The sequence below is a fragment of the Barbus barbus genome (assembly GCF_936440315.1).
Source record: "Barbus barbus genome assembly, chromosome: 6".
NCBI lineage: Eukaryota > Metazoa > Chordata > Actinopteri > Cypriniformes > Cyprinidae > Barbus > Barbus barbus.
In genome coordinates this window covers 36,391,605-36,416,967 of record NC_136734.1, presented here as the reverse complement: position 1 = coordinate 36,416,967, position 25,363 = coordinate 36,391,605, and the positions used below count along the sequence as shown (strand labels likewise).

The window sequence follows — 25,363 nt, the reverse complement described above, 5'->3', positions numbered from 1 at the left end:
CATTGACAGCACACACTCACAAACATGCCTGTGTCTGGTTCTGAGATGCAGATTTGTGAGAAGCACTTCTCTGATGAAGAACCCATGATTACCAAATAAAGCTTCACACAACACTTTTTGGTCCATTGACTTCCATTCCATTTATACCAGTGTGAATGTGAAAACACAAAAAAAGTTTAAATCTGCAAGATCACAGTAAAGTAGAGTAGACTGCATAATTTTACTTTCTGATGTATTATACGCAGAGCTGGGTAGATTGCTTACAAAACGTAGTCCGTTACTTCTTCCAAATTACATGACACAAATTGTAGTTAGTAACGTAATCCATTACATTACACATTTTAGGCAATATAATCAGACTACTTTTAGATTACTTTTGACCTAACTTGTTTATCACATTGTTTTAAATAGGGTAATATTGCACCATATTTATATAAAAACGCTAAGATTAAGAAAATATATTCCATTTGTTGTAATTAACAACATGAAGTGCATTAAACATTACATCAAGGTTTCCCAAACTGGGGTTCCTAGAGAAACTTCAGCGGGTTTGTGAGTATAACGAAAAGCTAATAATTGATTAAATCATGAAAAATGTAAAATTAAAATAAATAATTTAAAAATAACATCAATCAAAATAAAACACTTATTAAAAATTGAAATATTTTATTTGTTTACCTGCATGTCATGTGACCATTAACCAACAGAGAACAGTCAGCATGCAATTATGATACTTATTTATTATTTTAAAATCTCAGTGGTACTTCAAGTAAATGTATTAGATAAAAGAGGTTCAGATGACAGAAAATATTTGGAATCCCTGCATTACTGTGCATGTAAATAAGAAATAATGTAAATAACCCATTCAGTGATAATTAAAATTAATGTATTAATTAGTAGTTGGTGCAATGTTAAAACACTTAAACCTGAAATGATTTTTGTAAATTCAGTGGTCAAATGCTGTGTAGCCGTCTAACTAGAGACTGGTCTTTGTGTGAATGTACACAATATTTAGAAGATGAAAAAGATGAATTAGTGAGAAACAATAAATTATGAATAATTTATTGCTATTGTGTAACTAATATGCATATCATGTACAACCCGAATTCTGGAAGTAACTCGCTTATCTCAGCAGTTTATCCAAATGTACAACTTCAGAATGCTAGCGGGGAAGCCCGAGGCTACACTTCGTAGAACTTTCTTTCTCTGTATTGCATTAAAACATTATAGGGAGAGGTATGGCAAGAAACATGTATGACATTTACAACCTGAATTCCAGAAATGTTGAATTCCAAAAAAGTGAAAACTTAAAAGACTTTCAAATCACAAGAGCCAATATTTTATTCACAATAGAACATAGAGAACATAACAAATGTTTAAACGGATAAATTTTACACTTTTGTCCACTAAATGAGCTCATTTCAATTTTGATGCCTGCTACAGATTGCAAAAAAAGTTGGCATGGGGGCACCAAAGGGCTGAAATGCAAGAAATTTTTTTTTATGACTATTTGTTTATTGTAGAACAAAGCCAGCATACATAGCTTACAATAACTATATACAAGCCAGGGTTTGCATAAAAAAAAAAAAAAAAAAAAAAAAAATATAATAATAATAAAGAAAAATAAAGAAAAATATACATTCTAGGGGTGACCACATTTATACACATCTGAAATATCCACTATTTACCTTTCACTATATTTATTTATCTAGTTATCATATCAGAAAGTTTCTCAATAAATTCTGACCAAGCCTTAATTGTTCTTGGCTTAGCTCTATTAATTCTTGCTGTTGAACACTCTAACAGCACTATATTTTTTAATTCTATGAGCCACATTTTGTCAGCCGGAAATGTGGGTTCATACCAAATTTTAAAGATTACCTTCTTGGCTGCAGTTAGTGCGGTATGAAGCATTCTACGTTGGTAAACATTCAGATTAAGATCAGAATCATCATTCAACAGACAAATAATGGGATGTTTAGGAATAAGCCTATTGCAAAGTTCTGAGACCACAAGAAACACCTTATCCCAGAATTTACTAATAAGTGGACAGTCAAAGAACATATGCATGTAGGTCCCCACCGTATTTGAATTACACAATGTACACAAAGGGGTAGGCAATCGCTTCATTCTGTGTAACACATATGGTGTTGCATAGGCCTTGTGAATCAGTTTAAAGTGTATAAGTTGATGGGCCGGATTCTTGGAGATCGCAGGAATGTTTTCCCATATCCCGTCCCAGTTTGGTTTACAAGGGGCCAGTTCCTTTTCCCATATTGTAGTGATGGGAAGTGCACCGGAGCCATGATTAAGCAATTTGTTATAAATAAACGATACTACTCCACGTGTCTGAGAGAAATTTACACAGTCCATCAGTGGATGAGTGTCCAGGTTACAGTTCCACGGTACTCCATAAGCACGCATTGCACTTCTTAACCTTAAATACAGAAAGTAGGAATGTCCAGGAAGATTATAGCCTTCTTTCAAATCCTGAAAGGACCTTAGGCCCTGATTATTACAAATATCACCCAGAACAAATACACCTTGGTCAGACCAGGACTTAAAGACAAAGGGCTTTTTTCCAGATTGTATGTTATGATTATTCCATATTGGGGAAATGCAAGAAATTTTTAAAAGATTCAGCTGGGATAACATCTAGCAACTAATTAAGTTAATTGACATCAGGTCTGTAACATGATTCACTTTAAAAGGTTTGTCTTAGAGAGGCAGAGTTTCTCAGAAGTAAAGATGGGCTTCGTAGTAGAAGAGTCCGGGTGCTGAATTGGCCTGCCTGCAGTCCAGATCTTTCACCTATAGAGAACATTTGGCGCATCATTAAACAAAAAATACGTCAAAGACGACCACAAACTCTTCAGCAGCTGAAAGCCTATATCAGGCAAGAGTGGGACCAAATTACAACACCAAAACTCCAGAAACTCATAACCTGTTTTGAAAAGAAGAGGATATGCTACACCATGGTAAACATGCCCCATCCCAACTATTTTGAGACCTGTAGCAGGCATCAAATTTGAAATGAGCTAATTTTGGAAAATTGTAAACTTTCTCAGTTTAAACATTTGTTATGTTATCTATGTTCTATTCTGAATAAAATATTGGCTCATATGATTTGAAATTCTTTTAGTTTTCATTTTATTCAAATTTAAAAAACATCCCAACATTTCCGGAAATGCGCGTTATAATCAATAAAAAGTGCATGTAGTCTGGTTACAAATATTTTAAAATGTAAATTAATCTAATTAGTATTTTTTGGAATTTGATTACGTAATACAGATTACATGTAATCAATTGGAGTTGCATGTAATTAATTAGTTAATTTATGACACTGCAGAGAATGGTATGATATTGCAAAATTTAGCAGTTTTATATTCATGATATTTATTAATACAAATATTAATACATTCTTACATTTTTGTAGAATTTTCTCAGACTTAAAGGGATAGTTCACCCAAAAAATTTTAATATTGTCATGTAGTTCCAAACCAGTAAGACCTTCGTTCATCTTCGGATAAAAAATAAAGAGCATACATAACGTAATTGGCTTAATCAGCATTGCTAACATTCAGTAGACAGCGCGCGCATGCTGAACTTAAACAATGCGTATTATGTTGATTACGTTCTGGGGTGCTCTCCAAAATGGCTGAAGACGGTTATTCGGGGAGAAGAATTATTGAATACGTTATGTTATTATTGTTTTCTTTGCGCACAAAGAAATATTCTCGTAGCTTTGTGAAATTATGGTTGAACCCTTGATGGTGTGGCGAAGAACCAGACGGGGAGAGATCCATTTGCAGCTCTTTATTAAGGATAGTCAAACAAGCAGGGTCAATCAACAGCAAACTGAGCAATAGGGGCGAGGCAGAGACCGAGTCGAGAATACAGGCAGTATGTCGAGGCAGGCAGAAAGAATCCAAATCCAAATAACAAATCCAAGTCAGGGCGGGCAGAGAACAATCAATAACGTTAAACAGTCCAGGGTCAAAACTACAGAAATCAAGTACGGGTAAGAACGCTCAGAACTGACAGCTGGGGCAAATCAAGACTTCGCGAAGAGTCTGTGTGTGTGAGCAGCTTATAAGTGTGTGTGTAAATGAGGTGCAGGTGTAAGTGCAATCAGTCCCAGGTATGAGGCCTTATGGGAAATGGAGTTCATGGAAAAACTAATACTCAGGCGATTGCTCCCTCTGGTGGTGCGAGGGAGGCGGTACAGGAACCTCCTCTGTAACAGAGCCCTCCCCCTGCGAGCGGCTCCTGAAGTGAGGAGGCAGCCGACGCCGGGGTCTTCCTCGAGATCGGGGAGCCGGCTTCTCCGGGTGCGTGCGGTGAAACTCCTCAGTGAGAGTGGGGTCGAGAATGTCATCAGCATTGACCCATGAACGCTCCTCCGGGCCGAATCCCTCCCAGTCGACCAAGTACTGTTGTGTACCCCCCCCCCCTCCCAGCATCTGGAATCGAGCAACTCGTGCACACGGTACGCCTCCTCGCCGTCAATCAGGATAGGCGGGGGGGTCTGGGATACGGTTCCTTCCTCCGTCGCTCCGCTCGGACCACCAGCGGGTTTAAGCAGGGAAACATGGAAAGTAGGAGAAACACGATAATTAGCAGGCAAATCCAAACGGAATGATACTGGGGTAATTTGTCTAATAATTTTGAATGGACCGACATACCTGAGACTGAGTTTCTTGCAGGGTAATCTGAGGCGGAGGTCTCTGGTGGATAGCCAGACCCACTGACCAGGGGTGTATGCCGGAGCAGGGCGTCGATGACGGTTGGCTTGATGTTCTTGTCATCTGACTGCATGGAGCAGATGGGTATGAGCCCGATCCCAGACGGCCTCGCTATTCTGTAGCCACTCTGTTACTGAAGGCAGGTCGGTGGGTTCCCCTGACCAGGGGAATAGCGGTGGTTGGTAACCCAGGATGCATTTAAATGGAGTCATTCCTGTGGCAGGTTTGGTGAGGGAATTCTGGGCATACTCCGCCCAGAACAAATATTTGCTCCAATCAGTTTGGTTCCGTTGACAGTATGATCTCAGAAATCGGATAACTTCTTGATTAAGTCGTTCAGTTTGTCCGTTGGATTCTGGGTGATATCCGGATGTGAGGCTGACATTGACGTTGAGATGCTTGAAGGAGGCTGTCCAGACTCGGGAGGTAAATTGTGGTCCTCGATCAGACAATATCTTCAGGGAGGCTGTAGAATCTGAATACTTGATTGTAAAGAAGTTCGGCGGTCTCTAAGGATGTGGGCAGTTTGGGTAGGGGAATAAGGCGGCAGGCTTTGGAGAAACGGTCTATGATGGTGAGTATGGTCGTGTTACCTTGTGAGTTGGGAAGGTCAGTGATGAAGTCGATAGCAATGTGTGACCAAGGTCGTTGTGGTGTGAGTAATGGAGTCAGAAGGCCGGCTGGTACTTGTCTGGGAGTTTTGGATGTGTTGCAGCTGGTGCAGTTGTGAATGAATGTGACAGTGTCCTTTAACTGGGTGGGCCACCAGAAGCAGTTTCGTAGGAGTTGGGTTGTGGCCGTGATTCCGGGGTGACCTGAGCTGGGTGTTGTGTGTACCTGGGTGATGAGTTGTTTGCGGAGGGTCTCGGGAACATAGGTGAGGTTGGCTGGTCATTCGGTTGGAGGTGTCTCTTGACTGTTCAGTTGGTTGATTTCTGTCATGATGTCCCATTGAACGGGGGCTACGAGCAGGCTCTCGGGGATGATGTTCTCAGTAAGGGTGGTAGGAATCGATTCTTCCGTTTGGCGGGATAGTGCGTCGGCTTTCGTGTTCTTAGATCCTGGACGGTAGGTTCATCAGCGCCCATCTGGCCTGACGTGGGTTCAAACGTTTGGCTGAACGGAGGTATTCTAGGTTTTTGTGGTCGGTGAGTACAATGAAGGAATGTGTGGATCCCTCTAACCAATGTCGCCACTCTTCAAGAGCCAATTTCATTGCCAGGAGCTCACGATTGCCCACATCATAATTGCGTTCGGCCTCAGACAATTTTTGAGAGAAGAAGGCGCACGGATACATCTTGGCCGGTTCTCCATGACGTTGCGACAAGACTGCCCCCAAGCCTGTGCTAGAAGCGTCGACCTCGACGATAAACTGCCGTTCAGGATCTGGGTGTCGCAAGATGGGTGCTGAAGTAAATCTGGCTTTAAGTTCGTCGAAGGCCTGACGTGATTCTGTGGTCCAACTCAGACGGGTTGTGTGGCGTTTTGTCATGGTGGTTAAAGGTGATGCGATGATACTGAAGTTCCTGATGAATCGCTGGTAGAAATTGGCGAATCCTAAGAAGCGTTGGAGCTCTTTCACAGTTTGAGGTAGAGGCCAATCCAGAACAGCACTAACCTTTTTGTCTTCCATGGCTACTCCCTGCTGACTGATCACGTAGCCCAGGAATGATATACTGGTCTAGTGAAATTCACATTTCTCAGCTTTGGCATATAGTTGATACTGGATCAGACGACTTAGCACTGACCGGACATGACGGACATGTTCTTCCAGGGTGTTTGAGTAGATTAGAATATCATCGATGTATACTATCACCCACTTGTTAAGCATGTCCCGGAAAACATCATTTACGAAGGACTGGAAGACAGATGGACTGTTGGCTAGGTCGAAGGGCATAACGAGGTATTCATAGTGCCCACTAGTGGTCGAGAAGGCAGTTTTCCATTCATCCCCCTCACGAATGCGGATGAGATTATAGGCATTGCGGAGATCTAGCTTGGTATAAAATTTGGCTCGGTTGAGCTGTTCTAATGCAGCTGGTACCAGTGGTAGCTGGTAACGGAATTTCACAGTGATCTCATTCAGGCCACGATAGTCAATACAGGGTCGCAATCCCCCATCCTTCTTTTTCACGAAGAAGAATCCTGCTGAAGCTGGTGAAGATGAAGGCCTGATGAAGCCCTTGGCTAATTCTTCCTCGATGTAGTGTTTCATTGCTTCAGACTCTGGTTGTGATAGGGGAAAAATTCTTCCCTTTGGGGGTGTGGTACCAGGCATAAGGTCAATCGCACAGTCTACAGAGCAGTGTTCGGGCAATTGAGAGGCTTTTCTTTTGCTAAAGGCCTCGGTTAGATCAGAGTACTAGGTTGGCAAGTTTAGTTTATCAATATCTGGAGCAGATTAGTCAGAAATCTTACTTTGGATTCTTAAGACTTTGGACAAGCAGAGATCTTGACAAGAGGGGTCCCACTGAATGATCTGATTCTCTCTCCAGGAGATGTGAGGGTTATGGGTGTGCAGCCAGGGTAGTCCTAGGATGATGGAGTGTGTGGATGAATTGATGACATAGAAGCGGATGGTTTCTGTATGCAAAGTTCCAATGAGAAGTGTAGCCTCCTCAGTGATCTGAAAGATCCTCCCCTCGCCGATTGGTCGTCGTTACAGGGGGTTAGTTTCAGTTGGCACTGAGTAGCAAACTCACTCGAAATAAAATTTCCTGCTGCCCCAGAATCTACGAGTGCAGATGTCTTAAATACTTTGTTCTGAGTGATTAACTGAGCTGGTAAATTAAAGCAAGATGAGGAGTGGGTGTTTTTGGATGGTTGACTCACCGGTTGAGATCTTGATGAGGGACGCACAGGGCAAGAATTCCTCATATGTCCAGGTTGACCACAGTAAAGACAGAGGTGATTCTGCATACGGCGTTCACGTTCCTCAGGCGTGATGTGGGTAGTTCCGAGCTGCATTGGTTCCTGATCCATGACCATCTCGTGAGAGACACGGACTGGGGCTCGTGTAGAGCGTCGTGAGCGGAGCAAATTATCTATTCGTATGGTGAGATCAATGAATTCGTTCAAGTTCTTACCCTCGTCACGACAGGCCAGTTCAGACTGTAATTCGGTCCTTAATCCTCTTCTGAATAGCAGTTTCAGTGTGTCTTCGACCCAGGTGGTTTGAGCTGCGAGTGTGCGGAATGAGAGGGCGTATTCAGCCGCCGAGTTCCTTCCTTGAGTTAAGGTTAACAATTGCTCACCAGCATCTCCTCTCTCCGTGAAATGTTCGAAGACCTCCCGAAACTGTTGAAGGAAAGCCTCAAACGTGGGAAAAGTGGAACCATCCGTTCGCCAAACTGCTGTTGCCCACTCTAACGCTCTCCCGGTTAATAGCGAACAAACAAAAGCTATGCGGCTAGATTCAGTGGGATATAATAGCGGTTGTTGATTGACAAACAGAGAGCACTGTAACAGGAAGCCCTTGCACTTAGTCGGTGTCCCATCAAACCGCTCCGGGAAGGCGAGGCGCGGGCTGACCGGAGAAGGCAGTGACGGTGTGGGGTTGCTGTGTGTTGATGGCTGGGCTGCCATGGTGCTGGTTGTCGACGGACGGATGCTTTGCAATGCTTGAACTAGCTCCTCTGTCAGGGTCGTCAGTCGATTCAGCTGGTATTGTTGTGATGCCACCTGAGATGCTTGAGCGGATAATTCGTAGGAGAGTTGCGCGAGGGCCGGTGGATTACTGTTCGGCAAAGTCTTCTATGGCGAAGAACCAGACGGGGTGAGATCCATTTGCAGCTCTTTATTAAGGATAGTCAAACAAGCAGGGTCAATCAACAGCAAACTGAGCAATAGGGGCGAGGCAGAGACAGAGTCGAGAATACAGGCAGTATGTCGAGGCAGGCAGCAAGAATCCAAATCCAAATAACAAATCCAAGTCAGGGCGGGCAGAGAACAATCAATAACGTTAAACAGTCCAGGGTCAAAACTACAGAAATCAAGTACGGGTAAGAACGCTCAGAACTGACAGCCGGGGCAAATCAAGACTTCGTGAAGAGTCTGTGTGTGTGAGCATCTTATAAGTGTGTGTGTAAATGAGGTGCAGGTGTAAGTGCAATCAGTCCCAGGTATGAGGCCTTATGGGAAATGGAGTTCATGGAAAAACTAATACTCAGGCGATTGCTCCCTCTGGTGGTGCGAGGGAGGCGGTACAGGAACCTCCTCTGTAACAGATGGCACATGCACTATTTTACCGATGTCCTTGCTACGTTTCTGTGCGTTGATCATGGTAATATTCTTGCTGTCTATAGAGGGCTAGAGAGCGCTCAGATTCCATCGAAAATATCTTTATTTGTGTTCTGAAGATGAACGAAGGTCTTACGGGTTTGGAACGACATGAGGGTGAGTAGTTAATGACAGAATATTTGTCATTTCATATTTGGGTGAACTAATCCTTTAAATTGCTTTGCAGAGATTCTTCATAATTTAATCTGATTCAAATATACAGAGAAGAGCTGAGAGGGGAAGAGAATGTTGTTTGTGTGTTTGCAAGAAAAGAGTACTAAGAAATGAGCATTATTTGAGCAAATATATGATTCTCATGCTAAGTTGTGAAAGGAGAGCAGAGCAGGGAATGAAACACCTCCATCTCTCTTTCCTTGTCTTTCCTGCAGTTGTGTCAGACTGCAGTGTTATCCCCGATGGGCTTTAAAAAGCACTTTCTGTTCTGCAGAAATGGTAATGATGATTGTGATGTTATGTTAACTCTTTGTCTCTCTGTGTCTTTTTTTCCTCTGTCTCTGTCTGTCTGCAGAGGATGAGTTGTAGCTATCTGCTATGTACCATCCTTCTCTTCGTGGCCGTTCTGCTCGCAGTCACAGTGACAGGAACCATTCTTCTTATGAACCACTACCAGGCCCCCCCCATGTCGGACGGCCCACCTCATATTAGCACCAATCAGGATGAAGCCAATGCGTTGGTGACAGTCGAGAGGGGTGATGGATCACGCATCAATATCTTCATCGACCCCAACTGCCCTGATTATAGCAGTAATTTCCTGCGGCTGGAAGGCGTACAGACGTCTTTGCTTCATTCGCTCACCGACCACGATACGGATCTCAAGTCTGTCAAAAGTCAGGATCGAGCGCTATTGGTCAACTTGGCAGAGGAAGTTACTAAGCTCTCTGCCCACGCGGGACAGCTGAAGATGGACTATGAGTCTCTCAGAAGAGGACAAAACAACCTGGGACAGGACCTGAATACACTGCAGACTGAACAGAGCAGACTTATACAGGTAATGGCGTACAGATTCACACATATGCAGAACAGCTGCATCTGCAGAGGTACATACATGTGGGTAGTTGACATAGCATGGCCATATTTCTTTCTTTTTTTAAAGATTTTTGGTTAAAATTTACAACAAAACGTGTATATATTTGGTTCTATCACAGGAGTTTTCACCATTTTTTAATCACCTTTTTGTCTTCACTAACTCATTTTTGTCATCATGCAGTGTGATGGATTAACTTTTGAATCGAATCAATTAATATGTGGCCATAAAAGCTGCATGCATAATAATAACAATAATAATAACTGCTAAATGCTATTCAGAATAGTTTTTGCTGTGGTATAGTATGTCATAACTCTATACAAAAGTAACTACCCATTTATTTTTGACGTGTTAATAGTAATAGTTCTTTTAAAGTAGTTATTTTTTAACAGTTCTTCAAATTGTGTTATAGGTGCAAAAACTGAAATCACTGTTACAACACAGTCTCTACATATGCACAACTGAGCAGGTGTGACTTCAGCTCAGCAGTAGCTTTTGTCAAACCATTGAACTTCTCTGAAATGCACAGAATCCATAATAAATGATGTTTCGGGGAGAATAATGCTGCGTTAACACTTGCTATGTTTCCCTGAGTCTGAACATCCAATTGTTCAATTGCCACCCCGCTGATCTGTTCTCACACTTTATGCTGTCTCAAACCGTGGCTCATTTGCGAAATGCTTTTGTCATCAATGTGAGACCCATTGGAAGCTGTTTATCACCATCGCCAGCCAGTTTGAAATCTGAATGTTAGTAATGGAGATAAATGTTCACTGATATAGTCCTTGTGTATCAGAGGCGAAAGATTCAATCGAAGGTCAAGGCACAGAATCTGCGTATGAATCACGTATACCACGGAAAGGTTCATTTACATTTAATGCTGTACAGAGGTGACATTATCAGCAGAAATCGTGTAATGAAATTAGTGTTTTAAATATGAAATTATTTGAGTCAAATTAAAATATATTAAATTAGAGTTATTAGACAACAGCAGTCTGGTGATAAAAATAATTTATTTTCTTTATGAAGATTTGGTTGGTTTGTTTGTTTATCATGATTGAATTTAACTGTTTATGATATCATATGAACACTACTATTCAAATGTTTGGGGTTGGTAAGATTTTTTATTTATTTATTTATTTATTTATTTAAATAAATGCTCACCAAAGCTGCATTAATTTGATCAAAAATATAGTAAAACCAAAAAGTAATATTGTGAAATATGTTTATAATTTAAATTTAAATATATATTTTAATATATGTGAGCCTGGACCACAAAACCAGTCATAAGGGTTAATTTTTCGAAATTGAGATTCATAAATTCATAAATAAGCTTTCCATTGATGTATGGTTTGTTAGGATAACACAATATTTGGCTGAGATACAAACTGCAATCAGAGGGTGCAACAAATCTAAATATTTAGAAAATTGCCTTTAAAGTTATCCACATAAAGTTCTTAGCAATACATATTACTAATCAAAAATTAAGTTTTGATATATTTATCATAGGAAATTTACAAAATATATTCATGGAACATGATCTTTACTTAATATCCCAATGATTTTTGGCATAAAATAAAAAAATATCATTTTGACCCATACAGTGTATTTTTGGCTATTGCTACACTGAACAAAATTCAACACTTTTGTTTTTGACCCCAATTTTCATGAGCTGAACTCAAAGATCTAACACTTTTTCTATGTACACAAAAGGCCTATTTCTCTCAAATATTGTTCACAAATCTGTCTAAATCTGTGTTAGTGAGCACTTCTCCTTTGCCGAAATAATCCATCCACCTCACAGGTCTGACATATCAAGATGCTGATTAGACAGCATGATTATTGCACAGGTGTGCCTTAGGCTGGCCACAATAAAAGGCCACTCTAAAATGTGCAGTTTTACTGTATTGAGGGGGTCCGAAAATCAGTAAGTATCTGGTGTGACCACCATTTTCCTCACGCAGTGCAACACATCTCCTTCGCATAGAGTTGATCAGGTTTCCACTCCTCTTTTATGTGTGTGCGAAGTTGCTGGATATTGGCAGGAACTGGAACACGCTGGAACTGGAACACGCATCCCAAACATACTTAATGGGTGACATGTCCGGTGAGTATGCTGGCCATGCAAGAACTGGGATGTTTTCAGCTTACAGGAATTGTGTACAGATCCTTGCAACATGGGACCGTGCATTATCATGCTGCAATGTGAGGTGATGGTTGTGGATGAATGACACAACAATGAGCCTCAGGATCTCGTCACGGTATCTCTGTGCATTCAAAATGCCATCAATAAAATGCACCTGTGTTCGTTATCCATAACATACGCCTGCCCATACCATAACCCCACCGCCACCATGGGCCACTCGGGCGTGAGGAAAATGGTGGTCACACCAGATACTGACTGGTTTTCGGAGCCGATACCGCATCCGAACCGCATCCGCACCCCGGCATCCATCCGGACCGGGAGCCGTAACAGCAGTACCATTTTAAGTGAGCAGCGTATCAAAATAGCAGAGCGGCTCACATAACAAGCGCTCAGGGTCGTTTGTGGCAAATATCTTTCAGCGCTATATCCTCTAGTATTTTTAACTAAAGCTAAATGCGCTTTATTCAAGCCCTTTCAGCTCTGTGCGCTTTCTCTCTCTGTCTGCGCGGATGACACGGTTATTTTAACAACAACAGAAACACAATGAGCTGCAAAATTATAGATTACGTTCACTAAAACACAGCAGAAAAAAAACAATGCTGCAAATATAGCTATTTTTCGTACTATATTTATCTATATATAACCTATGACACTGACTGTTCAAACCAGATGTGACAAGACGTTTCTAATCTACATTTAGCATTATTAATCTGTAGGCTAAGAACATTTAAAAAGAATCATGTAATTATAATTGTGAAAGTTGTTGTTAGATGGCTAGGATAGAACTTAAACTTTGAAACTGCTAGTTATCTTTCTTTTCTGGTCAATATGAGAACGTTTTAGACAGATTTAGACAGATTTGTGAACAATATTTGAGAGAAATAGGCCTTTTGTGTACATAGAAAAGTTCAGCTCATGAAAAATGGGGGCAAAAATAAAAGTGTTGCATTTATAATTTTGTTCAGTGTACAAATATATCGGCGCTACTTATGACTGGTTTTGTGGTCCAGGGTCACATATGTTAAAATTCATTCCAGTGGTAGCACATTCTTTTATTCTCTCTCTTTGAAAAAATCTTACTGACCCCAAAATTTTAAACAATAGTGTATGCGGAATGAAAATTAAAAAAAGTTTACATATGAAATGTTTAGATGTATACTCCATCCTGACAATTCCACTGTTTAAGGCTTTTTAAATTAATATTTACATATAATTTACTCCGCAGTATTTATATGGCTGCATAAGATACGTTTTTTAGGTTTCAGTGTCCACCATGTGCCAAAGTTCCACTGATTTTTTTATTTGCAATATATTGTAATTTTCCTGCATGATTCTTTATAAGTAGAATTTTTTTGCTGCTCCAGGGCATTTTATGAATGTGTTGGCTTTCAAATTGGCATCCTGTAACATATTGTACTCAGACTGCATTATGCACGGTTCTAGTGTTATAGTCACATACACAGTGTTATTGCCAGCTGAGGACGGAGAAGGCTGATATGAGGACATTGATACACTAGATGGCAACTGCTGTACCACTTCTTCCTCTATAGACTACAGTTTCAGGGCTGGGGAACAGCAGATGCCGCCTGTTTTTCTGTGTTAAGTGAATTACCACCGAGTTAAAGCCTGACTTTAATCTGAATTACGAAGATTTAAGGTTTAGGATTAACACCATCTCTCTCCAACCATGAGTTACTGACAAGCTCCTTCACACCAAATCTGTCAAACAAACACACATACACACACAGATTCACACATGCCGACAAACACACACAGCGGGCAGGAGTGAAAGAGAGTTGTTTATCACTACCAAACAGCTGTGCAACAGAGAAAAGTGTTAGCGAAATCCCTGCTGAATAGAAAATAATCCTCCGTTTTCTGATGACTTTTAGACAGCAATGGTGACCTGTGTTTGTGTGTGAGCATGTGTTTGTATGTGTGTGTAATTGTGAGTCTTTCTGTTTCGCACTTTTTTTTTTTTTTGGTTGAGCTCTGATACAGGTTGAATGAATAGATGGATTTGTGAAATCTGGAAAGGATCACAAAGCAACACTCAGCACAGGCTTTAACAACAACTGAAAAGTGAAGGGAAAAAAAAGGAAACCGTGTTAAAATGCGTCATCCCTAAATTTATCAAACCTTATTAATTAAGGGCACTTATACCTGTAATTATCTCCCTTTGCATGAAAAATGAAACACAGACAGTTCCCTTGTCACAGATTAAACCCAGTTCTGTAGTAAATTGTAATGCCCGTTTAATTGTTAATTTGTGGAAACCAGCTCTGATAGTGCACTGAGGTAAGGTTACAGGTTACACATGATAGCATTTTAGCACATACGCTCCATGATGCAGCAGGATATGCACACACAGACAGAATGTAACTCCCCCTCCCCCTCAGAGAGTAAATGGCATCACCTATAAAAGTGAAAAATATTGGTGAGGAATGAAAGCATTGAGCTCTGTGTGAATCTATTTTAGCGCAAGTGGTATTATAACTTCAGCAACTATTCTGTTTACACTCTGCCATTAATGTAATTGTGCACTGTCAATCAACTCAGTATTACAACCATCTCACTGATATAACCCTGAAAAAGGCCTTTGTCTAAAGGTTACCTATATGGGCTTTACACTGTTAGTGCACTAGCATGTGTGTGCGTGTTTGCATCATGTGCAAATGTTTGAAGTGTCAAACCAACCATGATCTATAGCAGGGTTCCTCAAATCTTACCCTGGAGGTCCAATCTGCTGCAGAGTTTAGCTCCAACCCTGATCAAACTCACTCTACCTGTGACTTTCTAATGATCTTGAAGACTCTGATTAGCAGCTCAGGTGTGTTTGATTAGGGTTAGAGCTAAACTCTGCAGGAACGGTCGAGATTTGAGGATCCCTGATCTATAGGGTTCACTGCGCTAATAGTCGAGGGTTCCAGAGAACATCATTTGGTGTGGTGCAATGTATTAGTAATGGTCCTGTCTGTTTGCCTGTCCCATGAGAGGAATTGGATTCACTGGATCCAAAAGACACAAGACAGAAGTGTTTGGTTGACTCCTGAATTCATAGAAAACAACATCAGGTCAAATCGATCAGTAAATATTTATTTTTGTAAGAAATTGCTGTTTATTTAGCAAGGCTGCATTAAGTTAATCAAAAGTAATAGTAAAGATATTTATAATGTTATGAAACATTACTATTTCAAATAAACACTGTTCTTCTGAAATTTATATTCCTGGAAAAAGTACCATAGTTTCCACAAAAATGTAAGCAGCACAACTGTTTTCAACATTGATAGTAAGATATATATTTTTGAAGAAAGTAAGGCTTTTATTCTGCAAGGATGCATTAAATTGATTAAAAGTGACAGTATATATTTATTTATATATTTATATATATATATATATATATATATATATATATATATATATATATATATATATATATATATATTCTAATCATGCTATTCTTTTGAACTTTATATTTTTCATTATTTTTTAATGAATATCATTGTTTTCACAAAAATATTAAGCAGCACAATTGTTTTCAACACTGATAACATTAATAAATGTTTACTGAGCACTAAATCAGCATATCAGAATGTTTTCTGAATGATCATGTGACACTGAAGACTTGAGTAATGGCTGCTGAAAATCCAGCTTTGTCATCACAGAAATAAATGTTATTTTAAAAAATATGGCATTTGCAATAGAATACAGATATTTTAAATTTTAATCAAAAATATTTTTGATCATATAAATACAGCCTTGGTAAGCATAAGAGACTTTCAAAAACATTAGAAAACATTTTATCGACACCAAACTCAGTAACAATATTTATTTACATGCCTTGAATTACTCAAAATTGTGTTTGTGATTATACTAATTTCATATTTTGTTTTGGAAAAAAAAAAATTACTGCAGGATTACCCCCACCAACCACCCCCAGGAATAGAAAATTCTTATTTAAAGTAACAAGGCCAATTTTACCTGGTCTCATTTCTTTAAAAAAAACTGTCTAAAATCTATGGACAAGGAAGGGAAAACTTTCTGTATGAGATATAGTATATATCTATATAGTATAGTTTATGTTCATAGTTCATCAGTTACAGCATCCATAGACAGTGTGTCCTATTCAAATGTGTACTTGTCCTTTAAAGATCACTTTACAGGACACATTGTTGAGCTGCAGGCGTGGACGGGACACTCATTCATTATGTTGAATGTGCCTCACAAACAATGAAACAAGCTCATGCTCACAGGAACACAGAGTTTTTTTTTTGGGTCAGATCTCTTAAGTTTATGGGGGAAAGGCACACATACGTATGTCAGTGTGTGTGTTTCTTTCAATAGTCTTGTTTCTAGGTAGACAAGCATTAGCAGATTCAGCTCACTGCCTCAAGCAGAATATCACACCATAAATCTGGCACAAAGACCTTTGCAGCTCTATTGCATGTCAAGCATTTGAGCTGAAATGACAGCTAGCCTTATGGAACCTGTCTCCCAGACTGATTTTGCCTTCTCGTGGGCTACAAGTGATTTTTATATTCAATGGACAATAAGCAGCTCATATCAATGGTTCAAAGCTTTCTACATGTCCAGGAAATGAACCTATGGAGTTCCCATAAGTTAAAGCCATCAAACAAAGATCTACACTTGGCGAAATATTTGTTTTTCGGTTGTGATGCAGGTCTATAATTCAACATTTTGCTGTCCAAGTCACTAAACTCAATCTCAGTATAGAAGAGATTGTATATTATAGACAATGGCTGATATGATTTTGGGTAATGGAACTTTGTAGATTTATCTTGATATAGTAAACACTAAATATAGATGGGGTCCAAAACATGATCACTGTCATTCCAGACCTGAACCAGACTTTTTTCTGTAGAGCCCAAAATAAGTTATTTTGAAATTCTTTAATGCAAGTCAGAATGGTTTTTATTTTCTATATTCTTCATGTTATCTTCTTTTGTGGTCTGTAGAAGAAAAAATCATACGGGACTGAGTAAATGATGACCGAATTTTTATTTTCTCTAAAAATTCAAGAATGTCGTAAGCTGAGATCCACCGCACAGATCTGATTTACTGTACATGACTATTGCCTGCAGTCTTTTTTTGGCGAGTTGCCTTGTTAGCACATGCTGTCAGTGTAATAGTTCTTGTTTGTGTATGTGTTGCAGCTGCTGTCCGAGAGCCAGATTAACATGGTGAAGGTTGTCAACTCTGTGAGCGACGCTCTAAACGCCATGCAGAAGGAAACTGGAGGTCTAAAGGCCAGAGTGAAGGCTGACCTGCAGAGGGCGCCAGTCAGAGGAGTTCGCCTTAAAGGCTGTGCTAATGGTAGGGGATCCAACCTGCCTGACCATTTCTTTTATTTAGCATTTTCGGGGTTTTACCTCTCTGTCTGTTGTCCATTTGTCCCACTATACACTATTTTAAAGTTTGGGGTTGTTACAGTAAAATAGGAATATTGTAAAATATTACAATAGCAAATATAATTTTAAAATGCAATGTATTCCTTGGATAACAAAGCTGAATTTTCAGCAGCCATTACTCCAGTCTTTGTCCAGTCACATGATCCTTCAGAAAGCATTCAAATGTGCTGATTTGGTGCTCGACAAATATTTCTTAATATTATCTATGTTGAAAACAGTTGTCACACTTCACGCAGGAGAAGGGAACGAGGAGACGAGGAACTTCTTCAACAAACTCAGATTTTTATTGAACAAACTCAGGGATCGCTGGAGATACAGATAAACACAGAATGACGATAAGACCAGACACAGAGGCAGGGAAACAGGACTTAAGTACTAAAACTAAACAAGGAGTAAACTAGATAATAAAACACACACACCTGGAACTCAATGAACTAATAATGACACTAAACGAGGAAAGGAACAGGAAGTCCAAATAAGGGCACAGAAACACAAGGAGCATGTGGAAATATAAGACACAGGGAAACAAAGTCTGACATCATGCCCCCATCCGGGAGGCGTGTCCTCGCGCCGTACACCATCCAGGGGGGGTGGGCGCTCTGGAGGCCTTGGCTTGAGCGGCCATGGCAGACGGGGAGCTTGGGCGGCCATGGCGGATCCAGGGACTCGGGAGGCCATGGCACATTGGGGAGTTTGGGTCGCCATGGCGGGTCAGCCTCTGAGACCGCGGCCCCAGCCCCCAACGGTGGCGGGCTTGCGTTGGCCACGGGTGGTGAACTTGCGTGGGCCACAAACGGTGGCGGGCTTGACTTTGGAGCCGCAGGCGGCCGCGGATGGCGGAGCTGCTTTCCCCACGGACGGTGGGCTTGGGAGAGCCGCGGATGGCGGCGTGAATTTCCCCGTGGACAGTAGGCTTGGGAGAGCCACGGACAAGGGAGAGCCACGGACATGGGAGAGCTGCAGACGTGGGGTGAGCTGGGGAGATGCGGCGCATTCCAGCTGGAGCAGGATGACGAGGCTGGGGAATTTCCTCGACTTCAAAGTCAGAACCGTTTAGAAATAGAACAAGATTGATAAGCTCAAGCAGGGGAAAATCACCGATGGGAAGATCGCAGCGTATTGTCTCGACAGCCAACCCCAGCAGGAAATACGCACCCAGAGCGGCGCGTGTCAGCTCATCCGGTTAAAAAGCTCGAGAAACTCCTCCACATATCTCTCCAACCTCAGACTGCCCTGCCGCAATCCACACAGCACGTCCTCAGCTGCAGTCATGCTTGTGGGTCCGGTCTTCTGTCACACTTCATGCAGGAGAAGGGAACGAGGAGGCGAGGAACTTCAACAAACTCAGATTTTTATTGAACAAACTCAGGGAATGCTGGAGATACAGATAAACACAGAATGACTTTAAGACCGGACACAGAGGCAGGGAAACACAGGGCTTAAGGACTAAAACTAAACGAGGAGTAAACTAGATAATAAAACACACACACCTGGAACTCAATGAACTAATAATGAAACTAAACAAGGAAAGGAACAGGGAGTCCAAATAAGGGCACGGAAACACAGGGAGCACGTGGAAACACAAGAAACAGGGAAACAAAGTCTGACAACAGTTGTACTGCTTAATATTTTTGTGAGAACCATGATATTAATCAAATAATAAGAACAGCATTTTTTTAAAAATGTAAACATATTTGCTGTCACTTTTAAATGGGTCATCGAATGCAAAATTCACTTTTTCATGTTGTTTGAACATAAACAGTCCGTTTATTATCATTTAAAGGAACATGCAACAAAACATCTAAGGTTACGTATGTAACCCCAGGACATGTGAATTAACAATGAAACATACACAACTGTTAAAAAAAGGTTTTTTTTTTTAAAGAAATAAATACTTTTATTACTTTTAAAAGTCTATAACATGCTTTGGTTAAAATTTCTCAATGGTAGAGTAAAACATCACCCTTTTTACCTTGTCAAAAACAGCTCTGCAAGCAGCAACCTGTTCCTCTTCAGGAACTCGAACTGCGTCAGGAGACGCTTTGGGGAACGCCTACAGTGTAACCGGCTCTGAATACCAATGAAATCTGTCCAATGGATGGGAGGGACGTCACGGGCGAGGTGACGTAATGACCAGCTGGTATAAAAGCTTGTGCGGTGAAACCGGCATCAGCTTCTAGAATGAAGCAAGCGCTGGTAGGGATGCCGGAAGTGTGGCCTTGCGACGCAGCGTCTCGTTCCTTAGAGGAACTGGGGTTACATATGTAACCTAAGACGTTCCTCTTCAGGAACTCGAGCTGCGTCAGGAGACGTTTTGGGGAACGAGATACCCACGACACCAGACTTCCAAGTCCCTGCCCTGTGTGTATCCAACGGAGCACAGCTAGGGCGAGAGAATGGAAAACCTGGAGTGGCTCGTATGTCTAGGCCATAAAACCTGACAAGATCAGGGGCGTAAATCATCCCGGAGCGTTGTAGATGTCCTGGATAGGGACACCTGCGAGAAAGGCCTTGGAGGCCGCCACACTCCTCATGGAATGAGCTCTGACTCCCATGGCGAGGGGAGGTCAGAAGACTCATAGGCCATCTGAGTGGCATCCACAAACCGACTGCCTCAGTGCACCACGGAGGAAACGTGTAACTAGGGGTTGTCTGCCCACTGTCAGTCCACCAAGAGGGGTGTGGTAAGCCGAGATTGCCGCCACATCGACTTTCAAGGTGGAGTGGGCTAACCCTGCGGAGAGTCGAGCCTGCAGGAACTCCAGCACTGTACCAACCGGGCAGTTAACTGGGTCGAGCTGGCGATCTCCGCACGTGAAGAGTCTCCACTTCAGGGCGTACAGTCTCCTCGTAGAGGGAGCTCTGGATTGGAGAATGGTCTCAACAACCTCGGTTGAGAGACCGGAAGCTATGAGCTGTGCCCCCTCAGGGCGGGGGGTGCACAAGGGTGCCTCCTGCCTGTGAGAGGAGATCCCTCCTGACTGGAATCTCCCATGGAAAGCCGTCAAGGAGGGAAATCAAGTCCGAGAACCATACTCAGCCTGGCCAGAACGGGGCTACTAATAGCAGCCGGAGTCCGTCCCGGCGCACTCTCTCCAGAACTCCGGGGAGCAGAGCAATCGGGGGAAAGGCGTGCAGACGAAGCCTCGGCCACGTCTGTACCATGGCATCCAGCCCCTCGGAGCTGGATGACGTAGACAGTACCAGAGGGGACAATGCGCTGTCTGAGTGGCGAAGAGGTCCACCTGAGCCTGGCCAAACAAGCAGCCATTCCCCGGATAACAGCCCCTGCCTCGACAGGGTGTCTGCTCCCACATGCTAACCCAGACGCTCAGAAGGGAGCGGCATGCTCAAGGTGACCCTCTAAGTTGAGGGGAACAATGCCAGCTCGACCAACAGGAGAGCCGGGAGGAAGCAGCATGCTCACAGGCGACCCTCTAAAGTGAGGGGAGCAATGTTAGCTCTACCAAGGCAGAGCTCTGGAGAACGGAGCACTTAACTCTCAGCATGAGAGGGAACTCAGAAGGGAGCGGCATGCTCAAGGTGACCCTCAAAGTTGAGGGGAGCAATGCCAGCTCGACCAACCAGGAGAGCTCAGTCTCATAGCCCACGCAGGGATCTGGTGCGCCAGGCTGTACAGGGGGCGCGAACCGCAGACCTCCTTGGTGGTTGTTATAAGAGACCACCGATGTGTTGTCGGTGCGAACTAACACATGGCAACCTCTTCGGTCTGGGAGAAAGTATTTCAGAGCCTGAAACACGGCCAGCATCTCGCTGACCGAGCGAGATGATGACCCCTCCACAGACCGTGGGCAGGGTGGCCACTCATGACCGCTCCCCGACCGGTGAAGGATGCGTCCGTCGCTAGCATACGCGGCGACACGGAGCTCCCAACACCAGGCCCAGGGACAAGAACCAAGGTTGTCTCCACATGTCCAAGGCACGTAGGCACCGCCGCGTGACCTTGATCATGCGAAGCGGGTTCCCCCCTCGGGGAGAACCACTTGGTCTTGTGCCACCACTGTAGGGGTCTCATGTACAGCAGGCCAATAGGTAACACGTTGGACGCAGCCGCCATCAGACCCAGCAGTCTCTGAAACTGCTTGACAGTGAGTGACTGGCCTTCTTTCACCCTCCTGACTCTCGTGAGGATTGATTCGATCCGAGCAGGAGACATACGTGCCTGCACCGTGGTCAAATCCCCACCACCCCCAGATAAGTGGCTCTCTGTAATGGAGAAAGCACACTTTTCTTGGGGTTCAGTCTTAACCCCAACACTTTTAAGCGAGCGAGAACAACATCTCAATGTTGAGCCACCCTCCGCTCTGATTGAGCGAGAATCAACCAATAGTCGATGTAATTGAGTATGCGGATGCCACGTAGTAGCCTCAGCGGAGCTAACGCGGCACCCACACACTCGTAAATTTGCGGGGTGAGAGTGCTAGGCCGAAGGGAAGTACCCGATATTGGTAGGCTTTGCCCCTGAAAGCAAACCTCAGGTACTTCCTGTGAGTGGGAAGGATGGAGACATGGAAGTATGCGTCCTTTAGATCTACGTGTCAAACCAGTCCTCGGACTTGATCTGAGATACTTACCTGAGTATCTTGAACTTCAGTCTAGCAGACTGAGCAGTTCAAATGATGCAGATCTAAAAAGGGGCACAATCCTCCATCCTCCTTGGAACTATGAAGTACCGGCTGTAGAACCCGGACTCTCTTCGTAAGGAGGACCCACCTTGATGGCTTCCTTCCTTAAGAGAGTATCTACCTCTTGTTCAATTACCAGAGCCTGCTCTGGGCCCACTAACGTGGAATTCACCCCGTTGAATTGAGGCGGACGAGAATCGAACTGGATTCTGTAGCCTCTCTCTACAGTGCGCAGGACCCATCGAGACACATTTGGCAGTAGTTTCCACGCTGCAAAATAGTCTACTAAGGGAACCAGTCTCTCAAACTGGCCTCTGGTGTAACCGGAGCGGCAGGGAACGACCAAACTAGCTGCTCTAGAGACCCCCGAAGGGGTGGCGAGCATCTCAGCTCCACTACGGTATCGGGCGGAAGAGACTGAGATGTACGCTCGCTGGAGATCGCTGCGCCCTGAAGCACCATAGGTGGCAGGGTTGGCAGAACGATCTCCTGAGGGCACTGGGGGAAGACGAGCACTGTACACTGCGGTGAATCGTGCTCTACCCCAGCGGGGCTACCCTCAGAAGCCCTGATCCCACTCACATCAGGGCTTCTTGGCCGAAGACCTCTTCGCCTGCTTGGCTGCCAGCACGCGGCAGGGGCTGCTCTCGCCCAGCAGCCCCGTGAGCTAGAGAGCGGCGAGGGAGAAACCCCTGCCCTCATCCAACTCCTTGAGCAGGTCAGCCTGGCATGCCCGCAACACCACCATGGCGTGCAGACATAAGCCTGCCCGACCTGCTGCCACGTACCCCTTGCCTTCAGAGACGACGCAGCGCTCTGTGACCGCGCTCACTCGTCCCCATCACATTACCTTAGCAATCAAAAGAGGGGACGAAGAGTCGGGCCGAATTGTTTTCCCTACGAACTCGACACCTCAGTGTGGAGGTCGGGGAAAAAAAGGCAGGCTCGGATGTGGAGGGGAGTCTGAAACCACAGAAAACGCAGAAAACCCTCTCTGCGATTCGACAAACCACTCCACAAGCTCCTCATATTGGGGTGACAGAGCGGGTGCAGGAAGACACGAGAAACGCCGACGCCGCGTGGCGGGCTTCCGAACTCGAGGAGCGGTCATGGGATCTGACAGGTGAGGATGGAGATAGAGACACGCTCGTCTCCGATCCCTCCATCAGATCCCGCCGCGAACCCCACGAGCGCCGCCTCCGCTCCGCCTCAGCAGAAGCGGGCAGCGCCGCGGGGAACGCCAACACACACAAGCTGTGTGTATCCCCCGCATACACAAAAAACATCTGCAGGGAGGAACACACAGCTCGTATTGCGCTTCTCCCATATTCCAAGCCTTAAACTGGCTCTTCTTAGCCATAGCTAAAGACAGACAACAGTAAATAAGACTGACAGAAACACAGAGCGCTTGCTGAATGACAGAAAGCTGACGCCGGTTTCACCGCACGTGCTTTTATACCAGCTGGTCATTACGTCACCTCGCCCGTGACGTCCCTCCCATCCATTGGACAGATTTCATTGGTATTCAGAGCCGGTTACGCTGTAGGCGTTCCCCAAAGCGTCTCCTGACGCAGCTCGAGTTCCTGAAGAGGAATAGGTTGCTGCTTGCAGAGCTGTTTTTGACAAGGTAAAAAGGATGATGTTTTACTCTACCATTGAGAAATTTTAACCAAAGCATGTTATAGACTTTTCATTAAGACCCTAGAGAATCATATCAACTTGTGGAAAATGGGCATCCGATGACCCCTTTAATGCATCCTTGCAGAATAAAAGTATTTATTTCTTTAAAAAAAAAAAAAAAACTTTTTTTAACAGTTGTGTATGTTTCATTGTTAATTCACATGTCCCTCATCCATCCATCCATCCATCCCTCTCTTCCTCCCAAGGAATCTAGATTTTTGTTGACATCTTTCTCTCCTGAGAACCATTCAATTTAATTTGCATGCAACATATGTATTGCTATTATTTCATTGCATTATGGAAACTAGTGACAATTTCTTTTTTAGAGGCTCTTAAAAGCATGAAATGGATTTTTTCCCTATTATGCTTTTGACATCACAGCTAATGATATTTGCCAGTCAGGAGTCAAATTCAGAAAAGCACAGTAGCATACTCTCTACTATTTACTCTCTACTATTTACGCTCTTACTTTTTCCTGTGGCTCAAGAGACTTTTAAAGTTCTATGGTCCGGTGAGCAAAGATTCAGCTACAGCTCATGTACTCTGACATCAACTCAGAATCACAAGCACTTTGGTCCCCGGAGCAGAGGCACTCTGATCCTTCTCTCACCGTTGACTCATTGATTCTCAAACCAAAGAACATCAGTCAATTTCACAGAAAACTGTGTTTAAAAAGCAGACATAACTCTTGTCGTCTTTTTGTGCCCCTGCTGATCTGAATTCTCATTAGACGAGTCTCTGGAAGCCGAAGGAAAGTGTCTGTACTTAAATTGTGCTCTCGGGAGGCCTAATGTGTCTGAAAGCATTTTACCACTTTACATTTAAGGCCTTGATGTGCCTGCTGGAGCCACAGGTGTGGCTTGTAATGAACCTCAGTATGGAGCAGACACTTGTATGCAAGAGTGTGCCAGTGAAGGGGAGAGTGTTTTCTGTAATCAGGGAAAATTATTGCTCTTTTGGGAACAGAGACCAGTAAACTGAGAAGCACCAGCTGCCTCTGAAAAAAATCTGTAAAGTTATGTTGGCTAACCTATAGCAATATTCCTTTGGTCATTAAATTAGCCTTGGCCTGGTCTAGTTATTTGCCATCTTGTAACCATCCCGTTATCTAGTCTTTGTGGGGTTTTTTGTGATTGACTCTCTTGCTTTCTCTCTCTCTCTTTCAAGGCTCCCGCCCACGGGACTGTAGTGATATATATGCTAGCGGTCAGAGAGAAGATGGCATCTACTCTGTTTTTCCCACTCATCATCCCGCCGGCTTTCAGGTCTACTGTGATATGAGCACAGACGGAGGTGGCTGGACGGTGAGTCACATTAACAAACATGCATATTTGCTTGTGAGTTTGTAGTATTGTGCACCTTCTAAAGAGTGATTCATTGGTATTGGTGGTATC

The 25,363-nt window shown here is 43.2% G+C and overlaps 1 protein-coding gene across 1 annotated transcript; it reads left to right on the top strand.

Moving 5' to 3' along the window:
• Positions 1 to 8,419: 8,419 nt before the first annotated feature.
• LOC306870783 (fibrinogen C domain-containing protein 1-like) lies at positions 8,420 to 17,965 on the top strand (the record flags this gene model as incomplete). Its single annotated transcript, XM_079418199.1, has 5 exons — positions 8,420 to 8,520; positions 9,413 to 9,476; positions 9,553 to 10,032; positions 17,389 to 17,548; positions 17,880 to 17,965. 5 exons carry the CDS (start codon positions 8,420 to 8,422, stop codon positions 17,963 to 17,965), a joined length of 891 nt encoding a protein of 296 aa, XP_079274325.1.
• Between the last annotated feature and the right edge of the window lie 7,398 nt (positions 17,966 to 25,363).